Genomic DNA, 26631 nt, shown 5'->3' on the forward strand with positions numbered 1-26631 from the left:
CGCCCCCACGTGGTCTTTCCCCACGAGCTTGCGCAGCTCGATTATCGACGCGACAGTTGGTCGGTATTGCATGCACTTATATCTAGCCCTTTCGTCCTACCTCTGTCCTCCTTTTCCCTATTCTTTTCCAATTTTGTCTATCTCTTCATGCGGGATAATGAAATATACAGATTTTTTCGAGTTACTATCTCTGCTCGTGCCGCGTTTTTTCTTTTTTATTTCTCACGAGAATCAATGAATGAGATTTTCCTTATCGCGAATCATAACTCACATCAACATTTCGTTCTGTGACAGTTAATTCGATACAACAGTTTTCCAATTTTTCTCTTTAATATAAAATAGAAACAAAGAATCGCGGTTATTTTCAAAGATCCATTCATATAATCGTCGGATTCAAGAAATTTTTTTGTGAAAATATAAAAGAAATCTGTTGGACTCGAAGGATGTAGCAAGATTAACGACGAAGATAATTTGTTTTCTGCTTTTTAGTAAAATCGGATTTTTATTTTGATATTTAGACTAATTTATTTACAAACATATAACGCGATCCACATCTTACCATATGTATCGATCTTGTCATATATTGATCCTACATGGTTGGTAGAAAGTTGCAGGTACATACTTACCTACTTTTAAACGATTCTATAGTTACAATTTAAAGCGTTCGTGTAATTATTTGATTTATTGGAACAGAAGTACAGAAGAACACGAGTTCAAAGCGATCAAAGTTTGTCTCTTAGAAATCAGATAACTGTAGTTTTATTGCAACTTTTGGAGTTGGCTGTGGATGCTCAATGAAATTTAGAATAGCATGTTTATCAATTATGTATCAATTATCTGCGTTAAATCAGCTTAACTCTAATATTTTCAATGAAATCTTTAATTAAAAAAAAACTACTTACTTTGCGTTTAATCGCCGTTTTTTTAAGATGTAAATCCATAAAGTAAATAAACGTCGTGTCTATTCTATTAAAAACTACTTGTATTGTAATTATTTGAATTAATCAGAAAATACTTGTGCGCCCGATTACGTTTTACTATTCAACCGTGTGCATAATCGATTTTGTACTATTCCGTATGTTATTCCGCACAATTGCTTTTATTTTGTAGCTGTATAAGGCAGATCGATATTCGACAGTTCTCAGACTAGTCACGAACACGTTTTAAAGATATATTCTGTTGTTTGATAGCGACGCAATTGTAAAATAGAATCTTTTAATTCCCATTAATCTAAAAGATTAGTTACATAAACAAAAATTCCTTTGTTATTAACAAATTTCAACTTGAGCTTATCGAATGGAGAAGAAAATCCTGATAGTCACGCGCTCAATTCATACGAATAAATTTCTGTGAATCCCGCAACTGTTTTATCACTTGTTTCGCGACTGTACTCATTTCATTTTTGTTCGAAATAGCGATATCTTCTATTTTGCTGATCGGTAGGGTGGTGATTAAGTCTTGAATGTATTTGGGATTCGTTAAACCATATGTCATCGAATGCAACACGCGCAGACAGAGGAACTGTGTCTCATCTGGTAGCGAATTGTTCCTCAAATAACAATTTAACACGTCGCTTACTCGTGACTCGAAAAGATACTGCAGCCCGGTTTTATTCATACTGACATTATAAAATGTCATCAGCATTAATCTATAAGAGACACGGCACGATTAAAAGTACGAATGAATTGTTAATTTGCCGGTATTCATAAAATTACCTCTTTAGTGATAAGGAACCTTGCGAAAGTGGCAAAGTGGGCATGAGTTTCATCATTTTTTGTACAAAAGCTCTACCATTCGGATCAGTTATTAAAAATTCACGTCCCTCGGGTATTGCAGATATATTTGATACAATGCCTAACAAGCCAATTATAAACTGATATTCGACTTTGCATGTGGGGGGGAAAGCATTTCGATAAGTGTTTATAAAAGCGACGAAACTTCCGTCTGTTATCGATAAAAATTCGCCGATCATGTGCTGAAACTATAATGAACCAATTAACGCGAAACTGTACTGTCCGTTGAATACCGGAATTAACAGTATTTACCCCAGAAAGCCAAACGTCGACAATTTCTGGAAGGCGAGATGCACGCCATGTTAAATTGCCTAAAACTGCTCCCAAAGTTGCACAGTATGTACTTTGATTCAATATCTAAAGAGAGAGAGAGAGAGATAATAAACATATCTATTAACATAATAAATGCTAATGAATATTTTATAAATTAAATTATAGCTAAATCACTTGTTCTCTTAGGTATTCTATTTCTTCCTGTGCCTTTTTGTTTCTGTCCACTTGCTGTTGGAGTTGACTGTGCAATTGTTCACACTTTAGTTCTATGGCTGAAATTTTCTCTTTCTCTTCTATGAACAACGAAATCATTAAAAAATGAGACATTATTGTTTTCTCTTGAATAAAAAACAAGCAGTATGTGTACCCTTATTTATTTGATCAGTGAATGATTTTGGAAATGAAGAAATAAGATCCTGAATATTTTGACCATCTTCTATATTTAGTTTCTTTAAATCTATATCTAATCCAGAATTAACAAGTGCTTGAGGGACGTCTGTTACAAACTTGTGGATGCTTTTTTCGACAGTCTTTAGAGTATCCTCCACAGAAACCTGAAAAATTTTAATATGCTCATATTACGTGGATGCACAGTTCCTTTAGTATCAATTCCTTTTAACAGGCTTTCATATTGTACAAATCTCAACATAGATATAATAGGACCGATGTTAATCGTTCTTTAAACATCAAAGAAATATGAAACCAATGTGAATTTACCAAAAATTGTTTTTCATCTCCTAAATTTGTTTGTCTTTCCTCATCATCCTTGTCCATGATTGTTTAACTGAATTTTGTGTTGATGCAAGTAATTCTCATGTATATTTAACGGATTGGTATCAATGAAAATACTTTCAGCATGTTGACAACTGTCGTAACCTGCATGAAACATAAATCGTTACAGAAAGTGGGAAAATTCAAACATCAGCGCGGTAAAATTTAAAACATGTAATAAGTTCAGATATAGTTAATTTGTATATGTATTTTATAACAGATGATTCTTCCGTTACTTATGAATTATTTTCGATTGTAATGCCCCTTTCTCACAAACAACAAAAAAAATTAAAACTTTATTTCTTTGATTATAATTTCTTCAAATAAAAAAGGGATAAAAAATGTAATATTACATATTACTAATTTCAGTCAACATCTAGCCAAAATAAGTTTTGTACATGAGCGTACTCAAGGAAGTGATATATTTGATGAAAAAGATTATATTGTTAATAAAATAAAAGTGAAGATTCTGTTTTTTAAAGTTCTAAAATTGATATAAATATTTGATTTAAAGACATCTCTATTTTATAATAGGAATTGAGTTTGAATTTTATTTTTCGTTCGATACATTAATGTTATATCAATATTGCCTCCCGTATGAAACACGCTTAAATCTTATCTTCTTTGTAAGGCCATCATAAGGTAACTGACGCAACGAATGTAAGCATATATTTAGCCTCGCGTGGCCTGCATTTTATGCATCTCGGAACGCTATAGCGTGTGTGCGTCTTCGTGTTATGATGCAAAAAAAAAGCGTTAATTATAACCTTACGATTAGGAGTTCTCTTATTTTTAATCTAACTCGAATCTCATTAGAACATATTGCTGTAATCTGAGTAAAACTGCACGTAAGTTGTAAAACTGTATTGATTAACGTCTTTATATATTAGAACTTAATTCATGAATCGTTATTATACGACAGTTTTTGATCGCAAGAAGTGCGAACAAAATTTCATTTACTGTGTAATATGAACAATACTACAGTGTTTGCATCTTTTCCTTTTTTGTAAAAACAGTTATGCTATATAAAATTAAAAGTTGATCAACATATTTAATGTATTTAACTATTATATAACGTAACGATGTTTTACAGATCATTATTAATTTTTAGGCACAATATGAAGTTTTCAGAAGGAGAAGAAGTACTTGTAAAACATCCAAGTACTGATAGATACCATAAAGGTAAAATATTAAGTATGAGAGGTGAACGGTATAAAGTACAATTTGAAACAGGCACTGAACAGTATGTTCATTCAACTGATATTAAGGTACCTGTTTTGTTAAATTTAAGCTATTTTATATATTTTAAATATTTAAATTTTCTCCTTTATTACTTTTTTTCTGTATAATATCTCCAAACTTTTAGATGAATAGGCCATCAAGAAGTACAACAAGAGCTAGTAGTAAAAGTAGAAAAAGTCCCACTAGATATTCATCACTCAGAAAATCTCCACGCAAACGTTCACCTGGAAGATCTCCATCTGTAAATAGACAATCTACAAGGACTCAAAAATTTGCAAAAATTTCTCTACCACGAATAGAAATACCTAGGGGTAAATATATTGTTACAAATAATCTGCTATTTTTTAACAATATTATTAAATGAATTGACATTTTCCTGCATAAAATGTATAGATATGCAGGATAATGACAATACTGACAGTAAAAAGAATATAAATGATGACGAACATTCTGTTGAATCAATGCCTCTACAATCGCGATTGAAAGAACTAGGAACAATGACGCGTAGATCAATGAGATTGTTATCTGGTACGCTAAAACCTGAATCAGATCATAAAATGGTTTTATTAACGCGAAATATTAATCGAGCTGTCTCACTTCCCATAGAAAGGAAGAGTCAAATGCATGATTTTAGCGTTGACGTGAAGGAAAGGGGGCATTCAGTACAAAGAGATCAAGTAAGATTTTTGTGTATTGATTATTATATATTATGATAAACATTCTATGTACATTTATTAATGTTTGACTTCAGGATTTATTAAAAACTATAAATTATGAAAAAGATGTAGATATAAATCCACAAGTAATAGAAAAACGAAAGAAAGAAATCAGCATGGTTAGTGAACCACAAGAATGGGGTGGATGGTTTGGAACCCTTCTTCTTATAGTTTTATCACCCGTGATAATGATACTACCGCAATTAATGTGTACAAAAGATGAATGTATACTTGGATATCCTAAGATGCTAACAGACGTAACGTTATACGTAGATCTTAGAATTTTTACTGCATATTTAGGTCTCTTTTTATTTGTAATAATTTTTTCGACTATACCGATTGGACGAAAAATTGATGGACCACAAAATAGAATTGGAAGATTACAGTATCGTCTAAATGGTGGCTATTCAATATTTAAATTACTCATTTTAAAGAAAAATTATATGAATGAAAGTATTATTTTACATACTTCTTTTAGGTTTTTTATGCAGCCTTTTATCAGTAATCATATTTGGTGCGTGTATATATAAAGAACTAGAAGTCACTGATCTCGTTATACGAAATTCCGTACAATTTTCAATTAGCGGTTGGATTCTTGGAACGATTTTATCATTATTATTATTTGTAAAGGGCGGCAAAGCTCCTGTAGCTAATCTAAACATACATGGATCTACTAACAGTGTGATATATAATTTTTGGCAAGGGAGGGAAATAAATCCACGAATTGGTCCTGTGGATATCAAAATAAATCTTTTTCGGACTTCCATGATAGCAATAGTAATAATCATTCAAAGAGTTTCCTCATCTGTAGAAATGTATATTATAAGATATGCACGATTTTATTCGAATTACAGATTCTCATAAATTTGTCCATTGTGATAAAAACAATTGAAGAAACGGAAACATATAGTTTAGAGTATCTTAACATAGGTGTTATGTTAGGAACTTTATTGCAAATAATTTATGCGATGGACGCACTCTTCTTTGAATCTGCAATACTAACGACTTTTGAAATAATGTATGAAGGAACTGGTTACATGTTATGTACCGGTTATATGATGTACCCATTTTTATTGGCTCTTACAACAAAGTACATGTTATATCACAAGTAAGTACTAAGAATAAAAAATAACAGTACATCATGCCACTGAAATTTTATTGAAACATGTTTTTTCAATTCTAGAACACAATTCACTTATCTGTTTGTCTTTCCTATACTTGCATTTATAATTGGATATTTGCTATATAGAATGAGCAATTTACAAAAGAATGAGTTCAGAAGAAATCCTTTATCTCCATCATTAATGCGTAAATACAAAATCATCTTATATTTAAATCAATATTAACATTACGAAACTAATTTTTCATATTATTTGCACATTTATTTTGTAGACTTAGAAACCATACCAACCACCCGTGGTAAGAAGCTTATAGTATCTGGATTATGGGGTCATGTAAGACATCCGAATTATTTAGGTGATATAATAATGTGGTGGTCAATATCGTGTATAAGTTTGGCACATAATATTTTGCCTTATTATTATGCAATTATATGTACAGGATTGTTGATATATAGAGCAAGAAGAGATAATGAACGTTGTAAAATGCGTTATGGTTTAGCTTGGGAACAATACACGTCACGTGTTAAGTACATGATTTTATATCGTATATTTTAGAATATAATATGTAGAGAATATTAGCAAAGCTACCTTTAGATACCAAAATATGTTATAAAATTGTACCTTTAAAAACTGCAATGCTCATTATTTTATAGAATATTTTAGTCGTATTAGAATCGTTATATAGAGTCCATATGCACACGCAACACACACGTGAAACAACAAATAGGGTCCAAATCTATGGAATATAAAACCAAAAGAAATGATTGTATAACATTAAGCACTAAATTAAGCATGTCATTTCTTTAATTCTTTAAAGCAATGAACAAAGCGCGATTATCAAAACAGTACATTTTAGACATAATTAAGAGACATTGTTGATATAAATATATGTAATATAAAGTATATTTCTATTATAAAGACAATTACATGATGTAAAGACAAAATATGATGTAATGAACAAATTGAAGTAAGAATTTTTATACTTTTTATACAGAAATGTACAATTGACAAATAAATAATTTTTTAACAGCTGCGTTAAAATTATATAAGGAATATTTGTTTTTAACTGTATCCAAAATTTATTGTTTTGAAATGCAATCGACTGTATAATTTTTTCCAAGGTTGTTGCCTAGTGTGGTTGTGACCTGTGACACAGCAATAAAAGTATTCTCTTACAAACAGGAGATGTTTTACAGTGGTTTCTATTAACTTTGTTGATAAAATGGCAAGTTTTTTCGGTGAAGTAGTATTTCCAGTCTCACGAGCGTTTTGGGACGATGAAGATGAAAATAAAGCTACTGACTGTTCAGTTAATCAACCGTAAGTTTTATTTTAGTTAAACATAACCTCTCAAGTTAAGTGTCTCAAATACTTTTTGGAATATATTTCAGCGAATTTTTTGTTCAGTGGTTAAAAACAAAACCATCCAGCATTGATACTTTGATTGTAATTGAAGGTGAAATGTTAATCGGTAATATAAACTAATTTAATTAATCGGTAATATTTTGATCGTGTTATAAATGGTTTTAATGATATTGTAGATTTTGTAAAAGAGTGTTTGTGCCCAAACTCAGAAGAAGTATGTTTCGTGGAAGATGAAAAACAAAAAAAGATATATACAATTTATCAAGTTACTAATGATATTTATTTAGGTATTGTATCTCCACATTTTGATGTGAAATTGTCAGGCAAATTTGTAGAAAAGGTAAGAAAATTTAACTTAAGTTATAAATTATATAATTCTAGTAATTTGCATTAATTTTATTAAATTTATTAGATGGGTGATATTACATCAAGTGCAAAAAGTATAATTTGTATAACATGTTGTCATATATCAAATTTCAAGAAGAAGGATATACCAACAGTACCTTCTTTCTTAAGGATGTTGACTACAAAAAGTGGGGAGAATATTTGCAAATCGAAAGAGCCATACTTAGAGCAGCCAAATATTATATATGGAGTAACAGCAGGAGGTTAATATTCAAATAATACAAACTATATCTTCAGATGAAAGTTTATTAACAAACATACATATGTTTCAGTATTGTCATATGCTCAAATTATGGAACTACCTTCAGTTTTGTATGTTTTATATACAGACAGTATTGTATTGGACTCATTATCCGCAGAACCGCTTTTAAAATTATTAGCAAATTATGCGCCATTGCATACTGTTACATTTTCTGGAAAAAACTTTTTTAATAAAGGCAACCTTTACATGTAAAACTGGGACTAATTTTCTCTTAGAAGTTTTGTATTTGTATTTTCTTATTTAAATTAAGAATTGAAACATGTAAATATTAGTAATATAAAAAATTTATAATTAAATATTACTGTTAGTTGTAAACCTTACATATTTACAATATTTACAAGACTTAGATTACAAGACAAGATTTAACTATTATCTCTTTGATAATATTAACTTCAATTGCAATAATGGTGCTTACACACAAGCAAACATTGCATATTTGAGTCTCATAAATTTGTATGTGTTAAGGTTGTGGTGGATAATACGTACGCGGTGTAGGTGCTGGAGGTACTGGATTATTTGGAGGGAAGTATGACGCGTTTGTAGGATAAGGATATGGTTGAAACGGTGTTGGCGTTGTAGTAGATGTCGGTGGTGCAGGTCTAATGGTACCGGAGGAACCCATATGATGCATTGGTGGAACAATATGATTCATTGTATTTACAGAAGGTGGAGGAACAGAAACATTTGCTGGAGGAAACGCTGGGGGATAATTGATATTACTATGTGCAAAATTGGTTGGATATGTTTGAAAATGTGTTGGCACATCCATTGGTTTTATTGCATCTGTGGTATCTGTAGTTAAGCATCCATTTGCAGAGACTGTAACTGCTTCAACTTTAGTAGCCTTTCCTGGTGTAACTATAATTTGATATTAATAAGACAATTTTTCATCGCAAATAAGACAATTTTCATCGCAAATAAGACAATTTTCATGTATATACCATTTGGTGTAGTAGATGTTGATTCTGTGGAAGGTGCTGTTATAGCTCTATCTCTACAAGGCTCATTAGATGGTGTTAAAGGTGGTGAATCTGGCGGCTTTGTGTTATTTGCTTGTGAATACAAATCTAATACTTGATGACATATATCTGAAAAAATAAATCAGATGTACTTTCCATATTAATATATTCTAAAAAATGGTTTCTTATTAGGCTACCTTCTAGAAGATCCATAGTAACATCCTCAACAAACATATCCCACCAACGTAAATGTTTTGGTAATCTTCCATTCCAATCTACCACTTCAAATTTGCTAAGCTTCCCTGCCAAATACATGAGAGCAACAGCAATAATTTCTGGTTCCCATTGCAACGACAATGTTGTACACAAACTATAAACGAAAAGGTATAAAGATTATATAAACTTTTTAAATCGATTTAAAAGTAATAAGAAAACACTATAATATATATATATGTATGTATATATACACACACCTGTCATTAACAAATGTCCAAGCCATTTGAACCATCTTCTGTAATTTATTTTTATCACCTGCAAAATATCATTGATGTTTTTATTATGTCACTTAATGTATTATTTATTAAATTCATAAAATTTATTTTAATACCTTTAAGGCATTTTGCATATTTTAGCAAGTAGCTGTATGGATGTTCAACCTGCAAATCAAACTTTATAGTTTGTAGTAAAATTCTTTCTAACGTTATGACCTCTTCCTAGAAAATTTATAAAAAGATTATTTTACAAATTACATTTCAAGGATATGTATCCTTAATAATAATAAACTATATAGTTTATCGATCTACCTTTGGATCCTCTCCGAAAGTCATCAATTTTTGTTCAGTTAATAAAGACTTTGCAGTCTTAATTATATCTTTGCATTTTTTTGGAGTTTCTTCTACTTTGCCTGCTAATAATAAACAACAGCATGCAGTTACCTATATGAGATTTAAAAAATAACATAAAATATTTATTTTTCTCAGATCGATAAAAAAGAAATTAATATTTATTATTAAATACGTACATATCTTGGGAAGTTTTTAAATGAATGAAACATGTAGAATCTATGAAAGTAAACAACTCCAGTTGCCATCGTATTGTATCCTAAATCCATTTTGGTTCCTGTATCAATAATGAATCTGGCCCCTTCTTTCCTATATCTGCATTCTGTTTCGTAGTCAATACCATCTTGAATGGATGGTGTATTTCGCAGTTCTTTCTTCTCATAATACCAGCATGGCATTTTTATTGCACTTAAAAAGAATAAGATACATAAGAAAACTTTATATAAATAATAACACTTCGCTAAGGTTATATCACATTAGAATAAATCTTTTCTATACTGAATATAAGTTTATATAAATGATAATTTAGTAATTATTGTCACACAAAGAAATTTCTAAAAATTTTGCTATTCCATAAACTTTACAGTAGGTTAACCCCTTAACCTTCGATTTACATTCGAGAATTTTGGGCCGAAAACATAAACAATCTCGCGCAGCCTTCGAGCCATTCGCGCGATTTGTGTAGTACATACCATGAGCGATGCCCGTAATATTTACGTTTGGCTCGATCATCGTACTACGGGTTATGCCCGTAGTTGTAGGTTAAGGGGTTAAGATACTTACACCAATGTTTAATGTTTAAGGTATTCTCTTTCTTTCACTTATTTAGATGTTTTCTATTATATACAATATTATGTTATATATTATATATACTGTTTATATTAACCTGTTTGAATTGTTTATTACAAACAAGAGTTTGCGAAGTGTAGCACTTGCAGGACGCTTAAACACTGTTTCAACATGTATGCACATCTGCATGTAATAGGAAGTACATAAGAAAGGAACAATAGGAAATCATTTTACGTAAAGTTAAAATTTAAAATTAATAATAACAGAAATATTATTCGTTTCGCTTTATGTGTGAAATCTACGTATAAATCATTTTATTCTCACAAATAGATATTTCATTACTAATACTTATTCTTAATGAGTTTTTACGCTATACTTGTGTGTGTGTATATATTCACACACACACAACAATAACTATTAACTTAGGCTTATTTGTACTGAAAAATCTCTAGAATTATATTGCACTGTATTACATACTTTGGAAGTACGCGACTAAGGGTGACCCTTTACCCGGAAAAGGGAGTGCCGTTCTTTTCCGGAAGTATAGAAATTTGAATTTTCTTCTCTTCCCGCGCAGAGTTCTTTTAGCGGAAGTGAACTTTTTCCGCTCGCAGTTCGACATCTGTATCTAGAAGAGAGAAATATATAATTTTATATAAAATTGCATCACTTGTTAGGCGCCAGGGATGTTTCATGTGAACGTGTCTTACAATATATAGAATGAATGTTTTATACATCGATTTTATTTCATTAAAAAATGAAGTACAATTTTTAGTAAAAGAATTTAAATTTATTTATAAAACAATTGTATTTTTTTTCTTCCTTCATGTTTGTTTGAATATACTGTTATCGCATTATATATTATCTATATCTTACAAATACATTTCCCAATCTATTTTGCTTTGTTTGTTGACAAATCAATAAAGTACATATAAAGGTGACTTCTTAGACCAACAATACAGAAGCGTAAAAAGGACAGTCGTTATACAAAATATTGAAACATCGGTTTCTAGTACATATTAACGATTTAACGCGTTATCTGTGGTCAATAAGTACCAGAGTACATGTCATAGATGCGTCTATCAATTTACCGCGAATACCCGTAACGTATTACATTTTGAGGGTGATCTACGTCGCGCTCTTGTAACATAACTAAACGTTAATTTATGACGACCGCGCACGCAAGAATATTTTATAAACATAACATCTACAATTTCGCAGATAATAACACAACGTCGAATATAATGCCGTTGGCGAATTTGACAGTTCCTTGGTCTGAGCAACATGTGACTGAAAAGGTAGTATTTTTATATTTGTTAAATACATCGATTAGTCTTAAAAATGTGTCAATTACGTGTTATTAATTCTGTATTACAATTGTAAATTTGTGTATTGTAACCAATTTAATTTTTCAGCAAGACGTAGATATACTTCCATCAGAGTCCCAAGAGGAAGTAGTAATAACTCAAGAAAATGTAGTTGAACCACCTTCAAATGGTTGTTCTGAAACACATGAAATAGAAGTACGTGAAGTAGTAAGGGATGGACATGAAAAAGCAGATCCATCTCAATTTGAACTGCTTAAAGTTCTGGGTCAAGGGTCTTTTGGCAAAGTATTGAACATTGCAATGAATGAAAAATAATTTGAGATATAATCAAGTGTAATTATTCAATAATAAAAATTCTTGTGTTAATTCAGGTATTCCTTGTGAGAAAGGTTGTTGGAAAAGATAGTGGGACAATTTATGCTATGAAGGTATTAAAAAAGGCAACATTGAAAGGTGCTTAATAAGTTAAATATATACAAGTACGAGGGTAGCTCTGAAGGTTTTAAAAAATGAGGACTGTTGTAATGAAACATTGATTTTAATTATAAAATACAAAGATCTTTTTATTGCTGTGTACATATTTTATTTTTTTTATTAAAATTTATAAAAGGAATTTTCAGAGCAATTCCTCTTATATTGAAAATTATTTCTTTTTCTTTTTAAAGTAGTTTAATATTTCAATATTATCTCAGTTCGGGACAGAGTTAGAACAAAAATGGAGAGGAACATACTGGTAGATGTTGAACATCCATTCATTGTACGACTACATTATGCATTCCAAACAGAGGGCAAACTCTACTTAATTTTAGACTTTTTAAGAGGTGGCGATTTATTTTCAAGATTAGTTAAAGAGGTATACAGTTTACAGTATTAGTAATTTTATGATATTTTTATGGCTGTATTGATCCACTTTTATAATTATTGCTTCAGGTAATGTTTACTGAAGATGATGTAAAATTTTATTTAGCTGAACTTGCTCTTGCATTGGGTCATATACATAAGCTTGGAATTATTTATAGAGATCTCAAACCAGAAAAGTTTGTATTATATCATTTGTCAATAATTCAACCATTATAAAGTTATATAAATCTTAATATTCATTTTGTTTATGACAGTATTTTGCTTGATACTGAAGGTCATATTGCTTTAACCGACTTCGGTCTAAGTAAGCAGCCTTTAGACGATTGCAAAGCATACTCGTTTTGTGGTACTATAGAATATATGGCACCTGAAATTGTAGATAGGAGAGGACATTCATTTGCTGCAGATTGGTGGAGTTTTGGTGTTCTTATGGTTAGTTGCATATAAATGATATGACGACACATATACATATATACACCAGATTGTATTTAAACAAATTCTTAACTTTCAGTTTGAAATGTTGACTGGAGCTCTTCCATTTCAAGGAGCAAATCGCAAAGAAACAATGACACAGATAACAAAAGGAAAACTCGGAATGCCACATAATATTTCACCAGAAGCACAATTACTCCTTAAAGTATTGTTTAAAAGAAACCCTGCAAACAGACTGGGATTTGGTACTTATTTGTAGTGTTCTTTAAAATACAAAAATAGCTATTATGCTATATTCATTTATTATTTTCATTTATTTAAGGCGGAATAGAAGAGATAAAAAACCATGTGTTCTTTGCAAAAACCGATTGGGATGCGCTTTACAGAAAAGAAATAAAACCGCCTTTTAAACCAGCTGTTAGTCAAGAAGATGATACATTTTGTTTTGATAGTGAATTTACATGTAAAACGCCCAAAGGTAACATAAATTACTTAATTCTGTATAATTTATGTTCTAAATGAGTAAAGTTATTATAATATTTTAGATTCTCCTGGGGTACCACCAAGTGCTAATGCTCACGAATTGTTCCGTGGATTTAGCTTTGTCGCGCCGTGCCTTCTTGAGGATCACGTGAAAATCCCTGAATATAAAAACTGTGATAGCCTTAGCGCAACTTTTCCAACTTATGTGAGCCCTATCTCCGTGAGTGATGAATATGAGTTTAAACAAGAAATTGGTAAAGGAAGCTACAGTACTGTTTATTTAGCTGTTCATAAAGCCTCTAAAGCAGAGTATGCTGTGAAGGTAATTGAGAAATCAAAAAGAGATCCTACAGAAGAAATAGAAATTTTGCTCCGATATGGAAGGCATCCGCACATTGTAACTTTGAGAGCTGTTCATGAAGATGATAAACGAGCTTATCTTGTACTCGAATTATTGCGTGGTGGAGAACTACTTGATCGGTTACTACAAAGACGTAATCTCACAGAAAAGGAAGCAGCCGAAGTGATGTACACAATAGTTAGCGTAGTCAATTATCTTCATGAAAATGGAGTAATTATCTATTTAGTCATCATCTCTTACGTTTTGTATTCTACCATGTTGAGTTTATTGATTAATTTCGGTTTACGTAATCAACAGGTTGTTCATAGAGACTTAAAGCCATCTAATATATTGTATTCGAAGTCGGGGGGTGATCCATCGACACTTTGTTTATGCGATCTTGGTTTCGCAAAACAGTTACGAGCGGAAAATGGTTTGTTAATGACGCCTTGTTATACTGCAAATTTTGTAGCACCAGAAGTGTTAAAACGCCAAGGATATGATGCGGCGTGTGATATCTGGTCACTTGGTGTTTTGTTATACATTATGTTGGCTGGGTAATTAAATCTGATTACATAAAATTTGAAAAGGACGTATATTAAATACTAGATTACATTTCTATATTTTAGATATACACCATTTCGTAATACTCCCGGTGATAGTGCAAGAGACATATTAGATCGTATTGGCCTCGGCTACATTGATGTTGAAAGTGGAATATGGCATCAAATTTCGAATGAAGCTAAAGATCTAGTTAAAAAAATGTTACATGTTGATCCTAATCGGAGGCCTACTGCAGCTGCCATATTAAAATATTCGTGGATTGCTAATCGTCATCGTCTTCCACAGAAAGTATTACCTGATAGTTCTAAGGATCCACATAGCCTAAAGGTATATAATATTTTCTTCAGATAGATATCAAGTAATCGTGATTAAATTAATAGCATAAATTGAACATATTTTTAGAGAGCAGTAACAGCAACATATAGAGCAATGTCTAGCAGTCCAAGGTCGCCTCATATCGGACCTGTTGTCATGTCTGCATTGGCACGACGAAGAACACAAGCCAAGCCTACTGGTCCTACCGAAGTTTGAAACAACTGTGTTTCTATTTTGTCAAAAAGTAAAGGCAAGATATGAAAAATTACGAATTATGTATGTGATTACGTATATGAAAAGACTATATTTTTTGTCGATATAAATCTAGTATTATTTGTGCAATGTTCAAATGTAGCTAGTACGTATCAATTTTATAAAAATTATTCTTTATTGTTCTGTTATTCATATAACTTGCATCACTAAAATCATCTCTATCCTGGTTAAAATTTGTGTATGTGTATAGAATAGAAAATGTGTGTTTAAATCTATATTTTCGATTTAAATATAATATAAGAATGGAATATCAGAGAAATTTTAAATCTTATAATCTGTATTGTACATGACTACCATTTCAATATTAAAAATTATATAAACTATAATAATAGTATAAATTTATGAAAAAAATCTATATATATATATATTTAATAAAATGTAAAAATGAAATATATATCTATTTTGATTTTTGATCAATATTTTTATTTGTTAAACATTAATTGTATATAATAAAGTATGTTTTACTTAACCATAGTTAAAATGATTAAGTAGTTGATTTTTAAGTTTCACATTCTATTTTTAATCGGAATATACTCGGATAAATACTTACGTAACTAATATTCAACAATGATAATCTTATTTCTTAGAAAATTATGGCAAGTATACAAATAAGTATGATTTATAGTAAATATTCAAACGCAAATATAATTCATGTTTGTTATCAAAATAAGAGGTATTATTATATTCGAAAAGTTCATTTTCAAATACAATAATTTTTAGATGCATTATATATTGTTTTAGATGCATCAGTAAAATAAACAAACCATTTTTTTAATTATTCCCCTCATTTCATAGTAAGATTAATTGCGTATCTTGTTAAATAAAAAGATAAAAACAGAATTTGTAGATTTTAAATCGTGTGAAAAACTATTTGTATAATATATAAAGAAGTAAATTCATAAGTATATAATAAAGAAAAAAAATATTCCACATTTCTCTTATCACAGATATATATATATATATGAAAATGTATATAGTTTATACGAATCACGTATTGTATACTATGTACATACATACGTATAAGATGTTCTTAATTCACAATGCGGCGGACGCGCAGACGCCCATTATTAAACGAAAACGTGGTAGCTGTTTGTTCCGACTGCGGACTTTCGTGCTTTACTTTGCTAAAAGCTGTTATCATATTTTTTAATAGTTCTTACTACTATATTATACGTTTTTTAAAGTTTAGTTATCTATAAAGGTGAGATAATATTCAATATTCGTCGAATTTCTTATTTGTTCATTGAAATAAAGAAGAATACACGAGAGACAGTGATTGTGATACCCTTAACGAAGTCGGTTTTATGCATTGATCTCACTTTTTATTCAACGTGATTAATGAAAATTGAAGATGTACATATATTAATTGCAGTAAATAAGATTCTGAAAAGATTTTTGGATGAAAGCATTTAAATATTGTAGCTTTTATTTTTCAGTGCATCCGATCAACTTTTCCTATTAAGTAAGTTGTACAATTACGACATATTTTCCTTCAAGAAATCAATATTCCGAAGATACCACACGTTAATTATCGTTCCATGGTTTGTAAGAATCTCAATATACTGCAAAAATAATGATATGACAGTGATTACCTATAATGATTTTTCGTTTTATTTTATACACTTATTTCTGTTCTAATTGTACTATTAATTAATAATGTTTTCGGTGTTTTTGGTCTACCGTATCTTTCATCGATTTGTATTAAATTCATCGTAAATACAACAATAGATATGCCTGCACTTACACGTTCTCTTCAATTGTGCGAAAATTAATTGAATTAATACGTAAGAGTATGGCATCACTTTCATGTTTTAGAACATTAGCATTAGGTATGAAGTGATTGAATCTATTCAAATTAAAAACTCAAGTTTTGTCTTCTATTGTGAATTTTTATTGTGATAAATTGTTCCATAACAATATTACATTCATTTTTAGGTGCTTGTAATATGTTTCATAAAGGCTCACGTCCATTAGTTTTGTGTGGTCCTTCAGGAAGTGGAAAAAGTACGCTTTTAAAAAAGCTTTTTGAAGAATTTCCAGATACATTTGGTTATTCTGTGTCTCATACCACTAGAAGTCCTAGACCAGGTGAGGAAGATGGGAAACATTATCATTTTACTACTAAAGATAAGATGCAAAAACAAATAGAACAGGATGAATTTCTTGAAACTGCTACATTCAGTGGGAATATGTATGGTACTAGGTAAAAATCAAATTTATTTAAACAAAAGATGCAATAATAGATTTTATTGATTATACATAAATCTTTTTCAATATTTTTAGTAAACGTGCAGTAGAAGAAGTACAAAAAGCAGGTAAAATTTGCGTATTAGATGTTGAAGTGCAAGGTGTAAAACAAATAAAACAAAGTTCGCTGGATCCATTGTATATATTTATTAAAGCACCATCTATCGAAGAATTGGAGAAAAGATTAAGAGCTAGGAAAACAGAAACAGAAGATGCTTTGCAACGGAGATTATCCATTGCTAGGCTAGAGATAGAATATGGTAAGTATTATAATTAATTTATTGCTTTGTTAAAAACTGGGATACATTTACTATGTATTTTTATGTTAGACGAGGAAATATATATATACTTGAGAATTATTTTAGGAGAAAAGCCTGGTAATTTTGACATAGTTATTGAAAATGACAATGTTTCTAAGGCATACGAAAAATTAAGAGACTTTCTGATGTCAAATTTAAAGCAAGATGATGCAGGTATAATGAACAGCGCTTATGTATTATATGTTAATTATTATCCATATAATTGCTATGTATATTTATATTTGTGTTTCTAATACTTTACAGGACGTTAAACATATGCCTCTTAAAGATAGAAGATTCTTTGAAATCATAAATCATAAATTATAATTATTTTTATATATCATTGTGTAAATTATAATAATAGATAATTATTACATGATGAAGCGCATTAACTCATGTCCAAGGATCGGATTACTAGATCAAAGAATAAATTTATGCAAATAATTTTATACAGTGCTAAATAGACCTGAATATTGCAAGAGTAAATATAGGTATACATGCTTCAAGCTTGTTACATGCATGGTACTAATGTAAAAATTCAGATTAATGTCACTTTAAAGGCATTGTAAAGCAAGGATTACAAATGTATAGTTTAAAGTAAAACTATGAATAAGGAAACAAGGATATGCAGAATGTTCATACAGTTTGTTTCTATTCAATACTTAAAGAGACTAAGTATATGTCAAGTAACAGAGACTTGCTAAGTTATTTTTGTAGTTTCTTTTACAGTTCTGTATGTACTTTTGCTTCGACTTGAATATGAAAAACATTGTACAGTATTTACATAGTAGTAATTTATAGGATTACATCGATTCAGTGCAATACTCTAGTGCTTTAATGCACATAGAATGTGTGCAAGTGTCAAATTATTTTAGATTAATGATATCTTGCCAAATGTATACAAAGGACAGTCAATTTATGCGAAGACGGAACTTTACTACAGGCTAGATATCTAAAAAGAGAACTGAAGAATTAACTATAATGTTTTAGATGTAGCTAACTGAGACTATTCACCAGACGAAGTTGTGTTCCAATAGTGTAGATTACTTATAAAGTACTTGTGGTTTTGTCCTCGTCAAACATCGTATACTCACTGCACAAATCGAGATTCATTCATAAATTCAATTACACTTGAATGTATCGTATTGCCGATTTATCAGAAGGGAAAGGCATTACACGAACATCCATTTAAGAACATTCATCATCGAGTAGACATATTTCACACGTTCTATTTATTTGCAAATATTTTCGAAAAATTATATTCGAAATAAATATATTTTCATGTTAGATAAAGATCAACGAAATTTTCGAAATTCTTACAATTACTATCGTTTATCTGTTTCTTACACATCACATTTGTACATGGTACAAGATATGAATATGAATCATTTTATTTATCGAATATCAGCATGTTGTTGCTTCCACGAGCGCGGAAGAAATTACATATTTTCCTATATACGGGGTGTTATCGCTTACTTGTTAGTACGTGTGTATGGTTACATAAATATGACGATAAAGCGACGTTTGAATGAACAAGGCGTAGCGAAACATCTATGCATTGTTAAAGAAAATTGTATCATTGTTGTATCATAATATATCGAATAAATATTTCAACCGTATGCGATACTGAAAACAAAATATTGTTCCTTTTAAACTCCTTTTAAAATTTATCTCGAAATCAACAATCAATCAATTCTATCTTCCCTTAGAGTAAAATATACGTGAAAATGATAAATTTTAGGACTGATGACGGTGAGAATAGTCGCGCCTTGGCCATTCCCCGTGATGGTGACGAGTTTTATGTCTAGGTACTTCGCTAACTTCGATGGACGTCACTTTTACATCTTTATCCTCTGTTGTTTTTTTCATTTCATCCTGAATCAGATTATCTCCGTAATTCCTGGGCATAAGTTCACTAGTTTCCTTCGTTTCAGGCAAGTTTCGAACCCTATTCTCCGTAGTTATTTCCGGTTTCCTGGAAAAAATGTAATTGATCACCTGAGGTCGCGGTGCAAAGATGTTCTCCGTTGGATAAGCATTTGTAATCGATCTCGAATCCGATGGATTCGTATCTCTCGTTAATGGCACATTTATCTGACTCGTTCTCACTGCTTGTATCACTTTCTGTTCTCGTGTCGGTTGATCCTCATATCGAATCGATTTGAGCGATCCCAAAGAATCTCTGTCAGCAAGATCACGAGCGGCCAATCTTCTGATCGAATCTCTTTGATCTTCGGTTGATTCGATGCGACTGGGCAAGGCTAAAGGTTCTTCTCGAATTTCTTCGTACAGATCTCTTCTCAAATCACGTTGTTCCTTCAAAGAATCTGGCAAGTTCGGCACGAGGCCGTCAGGCACGACGATTCGACGACGAAACACGAGATCTTGGTATTTGGCGCGATCCAAATAATCCTCAAGGGTGTTCCAGTTTTCCAAATCCCGGGAAATTGCTCTTCTAGCCAGCTTCGAGATTTCTTTTACGTCCAGAGGTTGCGTGTTCGTTTCAAGAAAGAAACGATCGTCATTTTGGAGGATGGTGTTGGCTCTGTTTTCATAATTATCCACTTGAATATTGTTTGTCGGATACGTGAGACGTTCAGAAGGTACTTGATAGGTTTTCTCCAAAACGGCTCCTTGATCGAAATAACGTTTTTGTTGATAGTTGCTGCGAGGTTCCTCGTTGGTGTCTGGATAGTAGGCTTCGTAGAAGACCGGACCTTTTTCGAGATCGTAGCTCTCGTAGCTTGGAGCAAAATATGCAGTTAACAAATATGACTTCGATTAAACTTTGATCAAACATTCTGAGGAACGCTTTTATCGAGGAAGATATAATCGAGTTTAGAAGAAAAGCTGACTTTATTTTTTAATAATACACGCTAACTGGAAAATTGAGAGAAAAGTTCAATTGCTTACCGGTGAATATCGGGGTTCCACGTGAAGATCGGCGATACACCTGACGGAAAAGAAAACGTAATTAGTTCGCGGTAATTGTATCGTGAATTTTTCAAAATCGAAATAATAAAAGCAGCCTGCGGCAAAGGAAAAGTTGAGAACGTTGGTTGATCTAATCGCCATTGTTGCCTTTTTAAACGAGTTCCTTAAACGAATTCTTTGAACCAGGCTCTCTGCTTTTCTACAAAAGAAATTTCTCCAGGTTCTGGACTCGTTTAAGCGCGGTGATGAAAACGTCCCGAAACTGTTATTAAACACGTAATTAAGATAAACTTGATTAGAAATTTACAAATTCCAAATGTGCTGTGCGCGCTTTCGTTCTTTCTGTAAAAGCTCTTCTTCTTCCGTTTCCCTTTTTGCATTCGTGTGTAACTTTAATGAATTTCGTACGGTGCCAAACACAAAATGGCATCATCCTATCGCTTACACGATTTGCTTTGTTTGCGATTCAACGTTTTTCACCGCTAATCACTTTTTGATAAATATCGCCAATTTTTTATTATTCTTTATTATTAATTTCGACTATATCTGACTATATATATTTTTCGAGAAGCTTTCTTTGCTTATCAGCGTTTATTCTAAAAAGGTAAGCGTGAAAAGAAGAAAAGGCGAAAATGAAAAAGATACATACCGATGGAAATCGTTATCACTGTAATTGAAAGTAGACTCCGTTTTAGAGCCATGATCCTATTGCGAGGCAACGACAAGCAACTGAGTCTCTACGATGGGACGTGTGCGCGTATTTTCAGATATGCCTAAAATAAACCACCATTTCCTTCGGGCCTCGCTGACTAATTCACGTATACAGAGGGATAGAGATGGCTGGAAATCTTGAAAGACTGTGATCTACTGCTCTCGTGTCTCCATAACATCGCGCATGAAATATTAGCTTGTTGACTCGGAATTTTTTCGATGATTCCGCCAGAATCGGTCATTCGAATACCACCGACGCGATGCGACGCAACGGCGAGAAGTGTCGTAATTTGCTCGTGTAATTCGTTGATTCTTCAAGTTTAGTATCTTGTAAACGATGTAAGACAATCTTCCCCTGTAGTAATTGATATTACACTGAGATTAAATTAAGTTCCAGATACAACAATGGTAACTTGAATCGTAAAAATTTGCTAGCGGCTTTGGTACAATTTTAGCTAAATGATATTCGTTGCGATATTTAAAGGTTCAAATAAATTTGTTAAATTAAATATTAAATTAAATATGTTCAAAACATATGAACCTGCTTAAAGATCTGTATAACGCGATGTTTAATTTCTGTAATTGCGACGAAGGATGAAAAGAACAAAAGGCATTAGTTCCAACGAGTGAATTTTTCAGTATTTTTGAGTGAGTATCATTGAATTTTTTCTTATTGTTCCCAGTTGTTTCATCTTTACCAGTTCAATTTCGTTTTGCTATTTTCTACGATAAAACTTGTTATTTCGCCAATTTTTTGGAATACGCGTGCTATTATAACGCGTGCCATTTATAAAACAGAAGTGACATTTAATTATCGCGTGAAAAACGTAGTATAACGAGCAACGGCGCTGGTGCGACACAAAAAATTGTTTAAATTGATTGTTCAACGGGATTGCGTGAGATCTGTCAAATTGGTCGTACTTTCGAGGTCGTACAATATCTACGATATCTCATATCGTATCGTTTTGCAATTTCTAGATTGATCATATGGGTTCATTCGATGGTTTTCATGACAAAAGAAACGAATTGCTCCAGTGGAAAATTTTCGATGGGAACATTCGCTGGGCTATTTTTATCTGAATTGCCATTTTAATTAATGCTGCGCAAATTGTTACAAAATTCTCTCATTATCCTCTTATTCCTTTCAACTACAAGTAAATCAAACTAAACAATATATTCAATTTAAAGTATAAACGAGGCATGCCATGTGGTTATTCAGACGAGTAGCGTGAAAATTATTTAATAATAGAATTTTTTCTTGATTTTTTTTCTACCGTAATTCGAACCATCCATTTTCGTTAAAAAAAGATGACGATGGATAACCCTGACGCAAGTACGAAGAAACTGATCTTCAAGTCGTGTTCAACCGAAACGCCGCGATATTTTGCTTCTCGTCCTCGTCGATATTTTAAACCTTCATCTTTATCCTCAAGATACTATCTAATACAGGGTGTGTCCTCCATAACGTTGCAAGGTCTTGGTGATTGAATCCACCGATCATGATATTGATCATTGCGCGATCAAAAGAATCGCTTGATAGAAGACGAGCTAGATAGAACTTGGCTGAAATTTAGAAAACGTAGACGATAATTCGGGAGACTTTAATTTTAAGAATACGTGTAACGATGAACATATAAAAAGATTGTACGTGGATGTTGTAAGACGCGGTGCAGCATACGAGTTCCAGTTTTATCTCCGAAAGGTTCGTTTACCAAAGGAAGATATTGACCTGAACAAATTCCTAATAGCGTTGGAAATATGTACCATGTTCTTTTGTAATCTTTTTAATATTGGATTCAAGAGACGATCATCATTGGAACCAAATAAGTCCACAGTATCGTACAAAAGAAATTCTATTGGCAATCCAGACGAGTCTCAATCCAGTTCTGTTAATAAATCGTTAATTTCGCTATAGAACATATCTGTTATCAAACACTTGTATAGGATACCATTGAACATCCTCATTAGCGTTATATCACGGAAAAGTATGTCTGGTGAAAGGCATCTTCCAGTAGCAGTCGAAGGTAATGAAATTGGATGATCAGTTGCAATATAAAAGATACAGCGCGTCATTGATCGTCAACCTTTTCCAGATAAAGGTATATTTCTCGTGATATCGCGGAGTTTCCATCGTCTTGACGGAATTCGTCCTCCTCTAGAGCTTTTTTTTATCTATCTTCTAGATGATAAACTTGACAAAAACATTGACAAATCACATAACGTAGTTCCAGAGTGCCCGAAAGTTTTTGCCGAATCTTTTGCGCTCTTTCTTTCGGAGAATACGAAGATTCTGAGAATACGAAGCTTTGTTAAGATAATTTATCAATGTTGTTCACTAATAGCAATTAAAAAATGAATCTCTCGAGGAAAGTAATTCCATTCAAGTAGCAAGAAATGACATAAATTCCACAACCAGAAGAATCAAGCCGAAAAATAGGAAGAGGAGAAATGGGAAGAAAAGGCGTCTGATAACGTTTCATCAACGAGTATGACAATTTGAAGGGGGCGAAACTTGGGCCAAGGTACTTGCACGTAGTACCACGTCAAATACTCTACCATATACGACAGCATCCTGCACAGCCACACAGATGAGTTGTAAAAGATCTAAAACATTCTCAGATCCTTTGGTACGTTGGTTGCTTTGGGAACGATCGCGCAAACCCGGTCGAAGTCTGTCCTATTGGTAAACTATGTTGCTCATGTTGTCTACATACTTTTAGACGAAGAACGAGGCAACCACCCTGCGGTACGCCACGTCACCCGAAACGGCGGAAAATGTGGTAGAAATTCCTTGATGGAAAAATCAATCGTTGCATCGCGTTAATCGAGTAATTTATAAAGATAATCTTTTTTAACGTTGAATTAAGGTGATCAAAAGTACCAAATTAACAATAAGAATTTTTCAAGCAAACGATAATAACTTTTTCTATGAAAAAAAAAATAGAATCCTTCTTTGTCTTACTAACGCTCGAAATACTCAAAGATGTAGTAAAAAAATATGTAATTCCAAAATGCAATAAAAAGACAGTCTCGAAGATAATTGACAACGTATTGAATTTTAGAAGATTTGCCCTAAGAGCGAGGAAAATTGTGACTTAACACGTTTTTCTCTTGTGGTTTTAGTTTGCGACGATTACCTACAGTTTCGCTGAACGTGTCGTTCTCCATCTGATGGCTGTGTCTGCCGTTCGTATTCGGGTCGATCACGTTCACCGCGAAGTTCAGTTTTTTCGCCAGCACCCCCAGGAGAATTCCGCCCAGGCTTCCATATTCTCTGGAGTAAACGTAGGTCGAATCTGGATTTATTCTGCCCTGAAATTTCAGCCCCTCTTGTTCCTGATCGAAAATGCTCACGTTGAATCGGTACCTATTGAAATTGACGGCGCGTCGATACGTCAGCGTCGACAACGAACACAGCATCCATCTTTTTCACGTCCCATCCACGCTTTCCAATTGTCTCCATGCTGAAATCGGCGTATCTATTAAAATGCTAAACGATTATAGGACACCACGTGCGGCCTGCGCTGCATCTGTTATTCAAATGACGATGAATTAAACATAAATGGTATGCGTTTCATTTCTACTAGATTATATCAGACCGGCTTTTTAACTATATTTTAAATTATGCTTTTTATTTTATACGAAAATGGTTAGTCGTTAGGAACAAAATATCCTTGCAATCGGTTACGTTCACTCCAAAGCTTTGACCGATCGTATATGTCCTTTACGCCCTACTCTTGACATTTGAAACTCAATCGCACGAAATTTCCATATAGGTACATTTCACGTTTTATTACTTTCTTCCAATTAATCGGTTTTCAGTGATATTTCGGTATTCCGGATATTATATGTTTGCCTGCCTTCGTGAACGAATTGTAAAAATTTAAATGAAAATCCTCGTGACTCGAGAGTGGTTGGATGTAAAGTACATCCTGAATTTGATACATCGCAGTTTCCTCTAGATGTTCTATCGATCAGTGGTATCTTATCGTCCAATTCCGTCAGCAGATCGTTCCACGTAGCTAACACGATGAAATGTTCTTTGCTGTTTCACTGAAACGACGTGTAAAAATTCAACAGCGCCTTGAACAAACTTTTATCTCTCGCGAAGACGACGTTCAACTGTCCACATATCGACGTAGTATTCGTCGTTCTTGTGCCACTATCTGCTTACGTTCCGCTTATAGCGAAGAAGATTCATCATGAATACTAATCTCCGCGTCACTTTTCTCCGAGCATCACGTCCCTCCATTCTCGCGCGTTGATTCGCCCGTTGTTCCGTTCTATGTCGAAGTTTATTGCGTTTGCATCATGATCGTTGCTAGAAATTCGATACGTGTATAACAACCGCGTTGCAGTATTCCGCTGTTGCCCGAAGGAGAACGTCGAAGTTTCGCAAAGTTCTTGCACTGTTTATGAAAATTCCATGAAACACGGTTTTCCGTACAGTTAACACACAATCTCGTTCCAAACGAGATTAGTCTCGACATCTCGATAGTCTCACGAAACTGCGTTCCCTGTAAACTGTATCGAAGCCTGACAATTAGATATTGGTATTTGCAAACCAGCTACCATTATTTTCAGAATCGTCTGGAACGTAGATTAGAATTTTAGAAAGGATTACACTGTCCTATAGCAAAATATTCTTCCCTTCAAATTGCCCTATACATCACCGTAGTTCCAAGAACGACGACAACTCGACAATCCTCGATACGTAAATTAAATTTCTGTCGCTTCGATCGGCCCATAAATCATTGTCATCTTTCACGGATGATTGCGTACGCTTAAAGAAATTTCTTTTCACATGCAAACTGTCGGGCAGCATCAACGAATTTCCAAACAAGTAAATTCTCCAATTCCGTTTAACAACGACGATAAACGTTCGTCGGAGCGACGTTCCCCTCAGACTGCAAATATCCCTACCAACGAACGCGGGACGCAGAAGCGTCAACGCTACAGAAATAGGCAATTACATTCTGTTTACCCGGATCCTTATTTATCCGACGTCTTTCGAGACAATTCAGCCTCGTCGTGTTCGATCAAAAACTTATTGGCTGATTGAACACTTTCCGGTGTTGTTGACTCTCTACATTCGATCATCCTCGTTCGAGTTTCCAACGATTATCTGTGCGATCGCATCTCCGACTCGAAACATGTCGAAGAAAAGAGAAAAGGGGAAAGACGGAGCGAAACGGCACGAGTGTCGAAATTTGCGTATACATACATATCTCGAATATTATCTGGCCACTATATTGGAAGCTAGGTTGCTGGTGAAAATTTAATGAAGCAATTTAACGATGACACGG

General features: G+C 32.7%; 7 protein-coding genes and 1 pseudogene across 18 annotated transcripts; 4 read left to right on the forward strand and 4 right to left on the reverse strand.

Annotated features, from left to right (window-relative positions):
• Positions 1 to 32: 32 nt before the first annotated feature.
• Positions 33 to 4297, reverse strand: LOC122567855 (heat shock factor 2-binding protein-like). Of its 2 annotated transcripts, XM_043726958.1 has the most exons (7): positions 4172 to 4297; positions 2784 to 2942; positions 2434 to 2620; positions 2241 to 2359; positions 2046 to 2150; positions 1716 to 1981; positions 33 to 1648 (listed from the first exon to the last, which is right to left on the reverse strand). In XM_043726958.1, exons 2-7 carry the CDS (start codon positions 2838 to 2840, stop codon positions 1327 to 1329), a joined length of 1056 nt encoding a protein of 351 aa, XP_043582893.1. In that variant the 5' UTR covers positions 2841 to 2942; positions 4172 to 4297; the 3' UTR covers positions 33 to 1326. The 2 variants fall into 2 exon arrangements, with proteins under 2 accessions (XP_043582893.1, XP_043582894.1); XM_043726959.1 differs by lacking the exon at positions 4172 to 4297 and having other exon boundaries at positions 2784 to 3345.
• Positions 3531 to 6915, forward strand: LOC122567852 (delta(14)-sterol reductase LBR). Of its 2 annotated transcripts, XM_043726952.1 has the most exons (10): positions 3531 to 3685; positions 3949 to 4105; positions 4204 to 4390; positions 4473 to 4607; positions 4686 to 4756; positions 4831 to 5194; positions 5274 to 5572; positions 5650 to 5903; positions 5979 to 6103; positions 6188 to 6912. In XM_043726952.1, exons 2-10 carry the CDS (start codon positions 3956 to 3958, stop codon positions 6469 to 6471), a joined length of 1869 nt encoding a protein of 622 aa, XP_043582887.1. In that variant the 5' UTR covers positions 3531 to 3685; positions 3949 to 3955; the 3' UTR covers positions 6472 to 6912. The 2 variants fall into 2 exon arrangements, with proteins under 2 accessions (XP_043582887.1, XP_043582886.1); XM_043726951.1 differs by having other exon boundaries at positions 4473 to 4756; positions 6188 to 6915.
• Positions 6916 to 7025: 110 nt separating this feature from the next.
• On the forward strand, positions 7026 to 8142 carry LOC122567856 (proteasome assembly chaperone 1). 2 transcript variants are annotated; one of them, XM_043726961.1, is made up of 5 exons: positions 7026 to 7236; positions 7308 to 7372; positions 7458 to 7621; positions 7694 to 7889; positions 7959 to 8142. In XM_043726961.1, exons 1-5 carry the CDS (start codon positions 7139 to 7141, stop codon positions 8138 to 8140), a joined length of 705 nt encoding a protein of 234 aa, XP_043582896.1. In that variant the 5' UTR covers positions 7026 to 7138; the 3' UTR covers positions 8141 to 8142. The 2 variants fall into 2 exon arrangements, with proteins under 2 accessions (XP_043582896.1, XP_043582895.1); XM_043726960.1 differs by having other exon boundaries at positions 7028 to 7236; positions 7308 to 7387.
• On the reverse strand, positions 8143 to 10831 carry LOC122567853 (cyclin-K). Of its 2 annotated transcripts, none has more exons than XM_043726954.1 (8): positions 10636 to 10831; positions 9929 to 10157; positions 9711 to 9842; positions 9515 to 9620; positions 9381 to 9438; positions 9105 to 9277; positions 8890 to 9036; positions 8143 to 8806 (listed from the first exon to the last, which is right to left on the reverse strand). In XM_043726954.1, exons 1-8 carry the CDS (start codon positions 10725 to 10727, stop codon positions 8409 to 8411), a joined length of 1335 nt encoding a protein of 444 aa, XP_043582889.1. In that variant the 5' UTR covers positions 10728 to 10831; the 3' UTR covers positions 8143 to 8408. The 2 variants fall into 2 exon arrangements, with proteins under 2 accessions (XP_043582889.1, XP_043582890.1); XM_043726955.1 differs by lacking the exon at positions 10636 to 10831 and adding an exon at positions 10442 to 10463.
• A 406-nt stretch (positions 10832 to 11237) lies between these two features.
• On the forward strand, positions 11238 to 15528 carry LOC122567849 (ribosomal protein S6 kinase 2 beta). 3 transcript variants are annotated; one of them, XM_043726941.1, is made up of 13 exons: positions 11238 to 11300; positions 11760 to 11836; positions 11954 to 12151; positions 12238 to 12319; positions 12559 to 12719; positions 12797 to 12903; positions 12982 to 13159; positions 13239 to 13404; positions 13482 to 13637; positions 13705 to 14213; positions 14301 to 14539; positions 14612 to 14873; positions 14949 to 15528. In XM_043726941.1, exons 2-13 carry the CDS (start codon positions 11783 to 11785, stop codon positions 15075 to 15077), a joined length of 2241 nt encoding a protein of 746 aa, XP_043582876.1. In that variant the 5' UTR covers positions 11238 to 11300; positions 11760 to 11782; the 3' UTR covers positions 15078 to 15528. The 3 variants fall into 3 exon arrangements, with proteins under 3 accessions (XP_043582876.1, XP_043582875.1, XP_043582874.1); XM_043726940.1 differs by lacking the exon at positions 11238 to 11300 and adding an exon at positions 11330 to 11681; XM_043726939.1 differs by lacking the exon at positions 11238 to 11300 and having other exon boundaries at positions 11330 to 11836.
• Positions 15529 to 16200: 672 nt separating this feature from the next.
• On the forward strand, positions 16201 to 19313 carry LOC122567857 (guanylate kinase). Of its 5 annotated transcripts, none has more exons than XM_043726965.1 (6): positions 16299 to 16335; positions 16571 to 16675; positions 17070 to 17337; positions 17418 to 17641; positions 17747 to 17854; positions 17945 to 19313. In XM_043726965.1, the coding sequence occupies exons 3-6, from the start codon at positions 17081 to 17083 to the stop codon at positions 17950 to 17952; spliced, it is 597 nt and encodes a 198-aa protein (XP_043582900.1). In that variant the 5' UTR covers positions 16299 to 16335; positions 16571 to 16675; positions 17070 to 17080; the 3' UTR covers positions 17953 to 19313. The 5 variants fall into 5 exon arrangements, 4 of the variants coding, with proteins under 4 accessions (XP_043582901.1, XP_043582900.1, XP_043582899.1 ...); XM_043726964.1 differs by lacking the exon at positions 16299 to 16335 and adding an exon at positions 16863 to 16963 and having other exon boundaries at positions 16636 to 16675; XR_006316916.1 differs by lacking the exons at positions 16299 to 16335; positions 16571 to 16675 and adding an exon at positions 16754 to 16963 and having other exon boundaries at positions 17945 to 18413; positions 18482 to 19313.
• On the reverse strand, positions 19056 to 25544 carry LOC122567854. 2 transcript variants are annotated; one of them, XM_043726956.1, is made up of 4 exons: positions 24467 to 25544; positions 21264 to 21680; positions 20594 to 20633; positions 19056 to 20423 (listed from the first exon to the last, which is right to left on the reverse strand). In XM_043726956.1, exons 2-4 carry the CDS (start codon positions 21313 to 21315, stop codon positions 19418 to 19420), a joined length of 1098 nt encoding a protein of 365 aa, XP_043582891.1. In that variant the 5' UTR covers positions 21316 to 21680; positions 24467 to 25544; the 3' UTR covers positions 19056 to 19417. The 2 variants fall into 2 exon arrangements, with proteins under 2 accessions (XP_043582891.1, XP_043582892.1); XM_043726957.1 differs by having other exon boundaries at positions 24463 to 25544.
• On the reverse strand, positions 22610 to 24788 carry LOC122567870 (annotated as a pseudogene).
• Positions 25545 to 26631: the final 1087 nt, after the last annotated feature.

Source organism: Bombus pyrosoma, linkage group LG5 (assembly GCF_014825855.1).
Source record: "Bombus pyrosoma isolate SC7728 linkage group LG5, ASM1482585v1, whole genome shotgun sequence".
Classification (NCBI taxonomy): domain Eukaryota; kingdom Metazoa; phylum Arthropoda; class Insecta; order Hymenoptera; family Apidae; genus Bombus; species Bombus pyrosoma.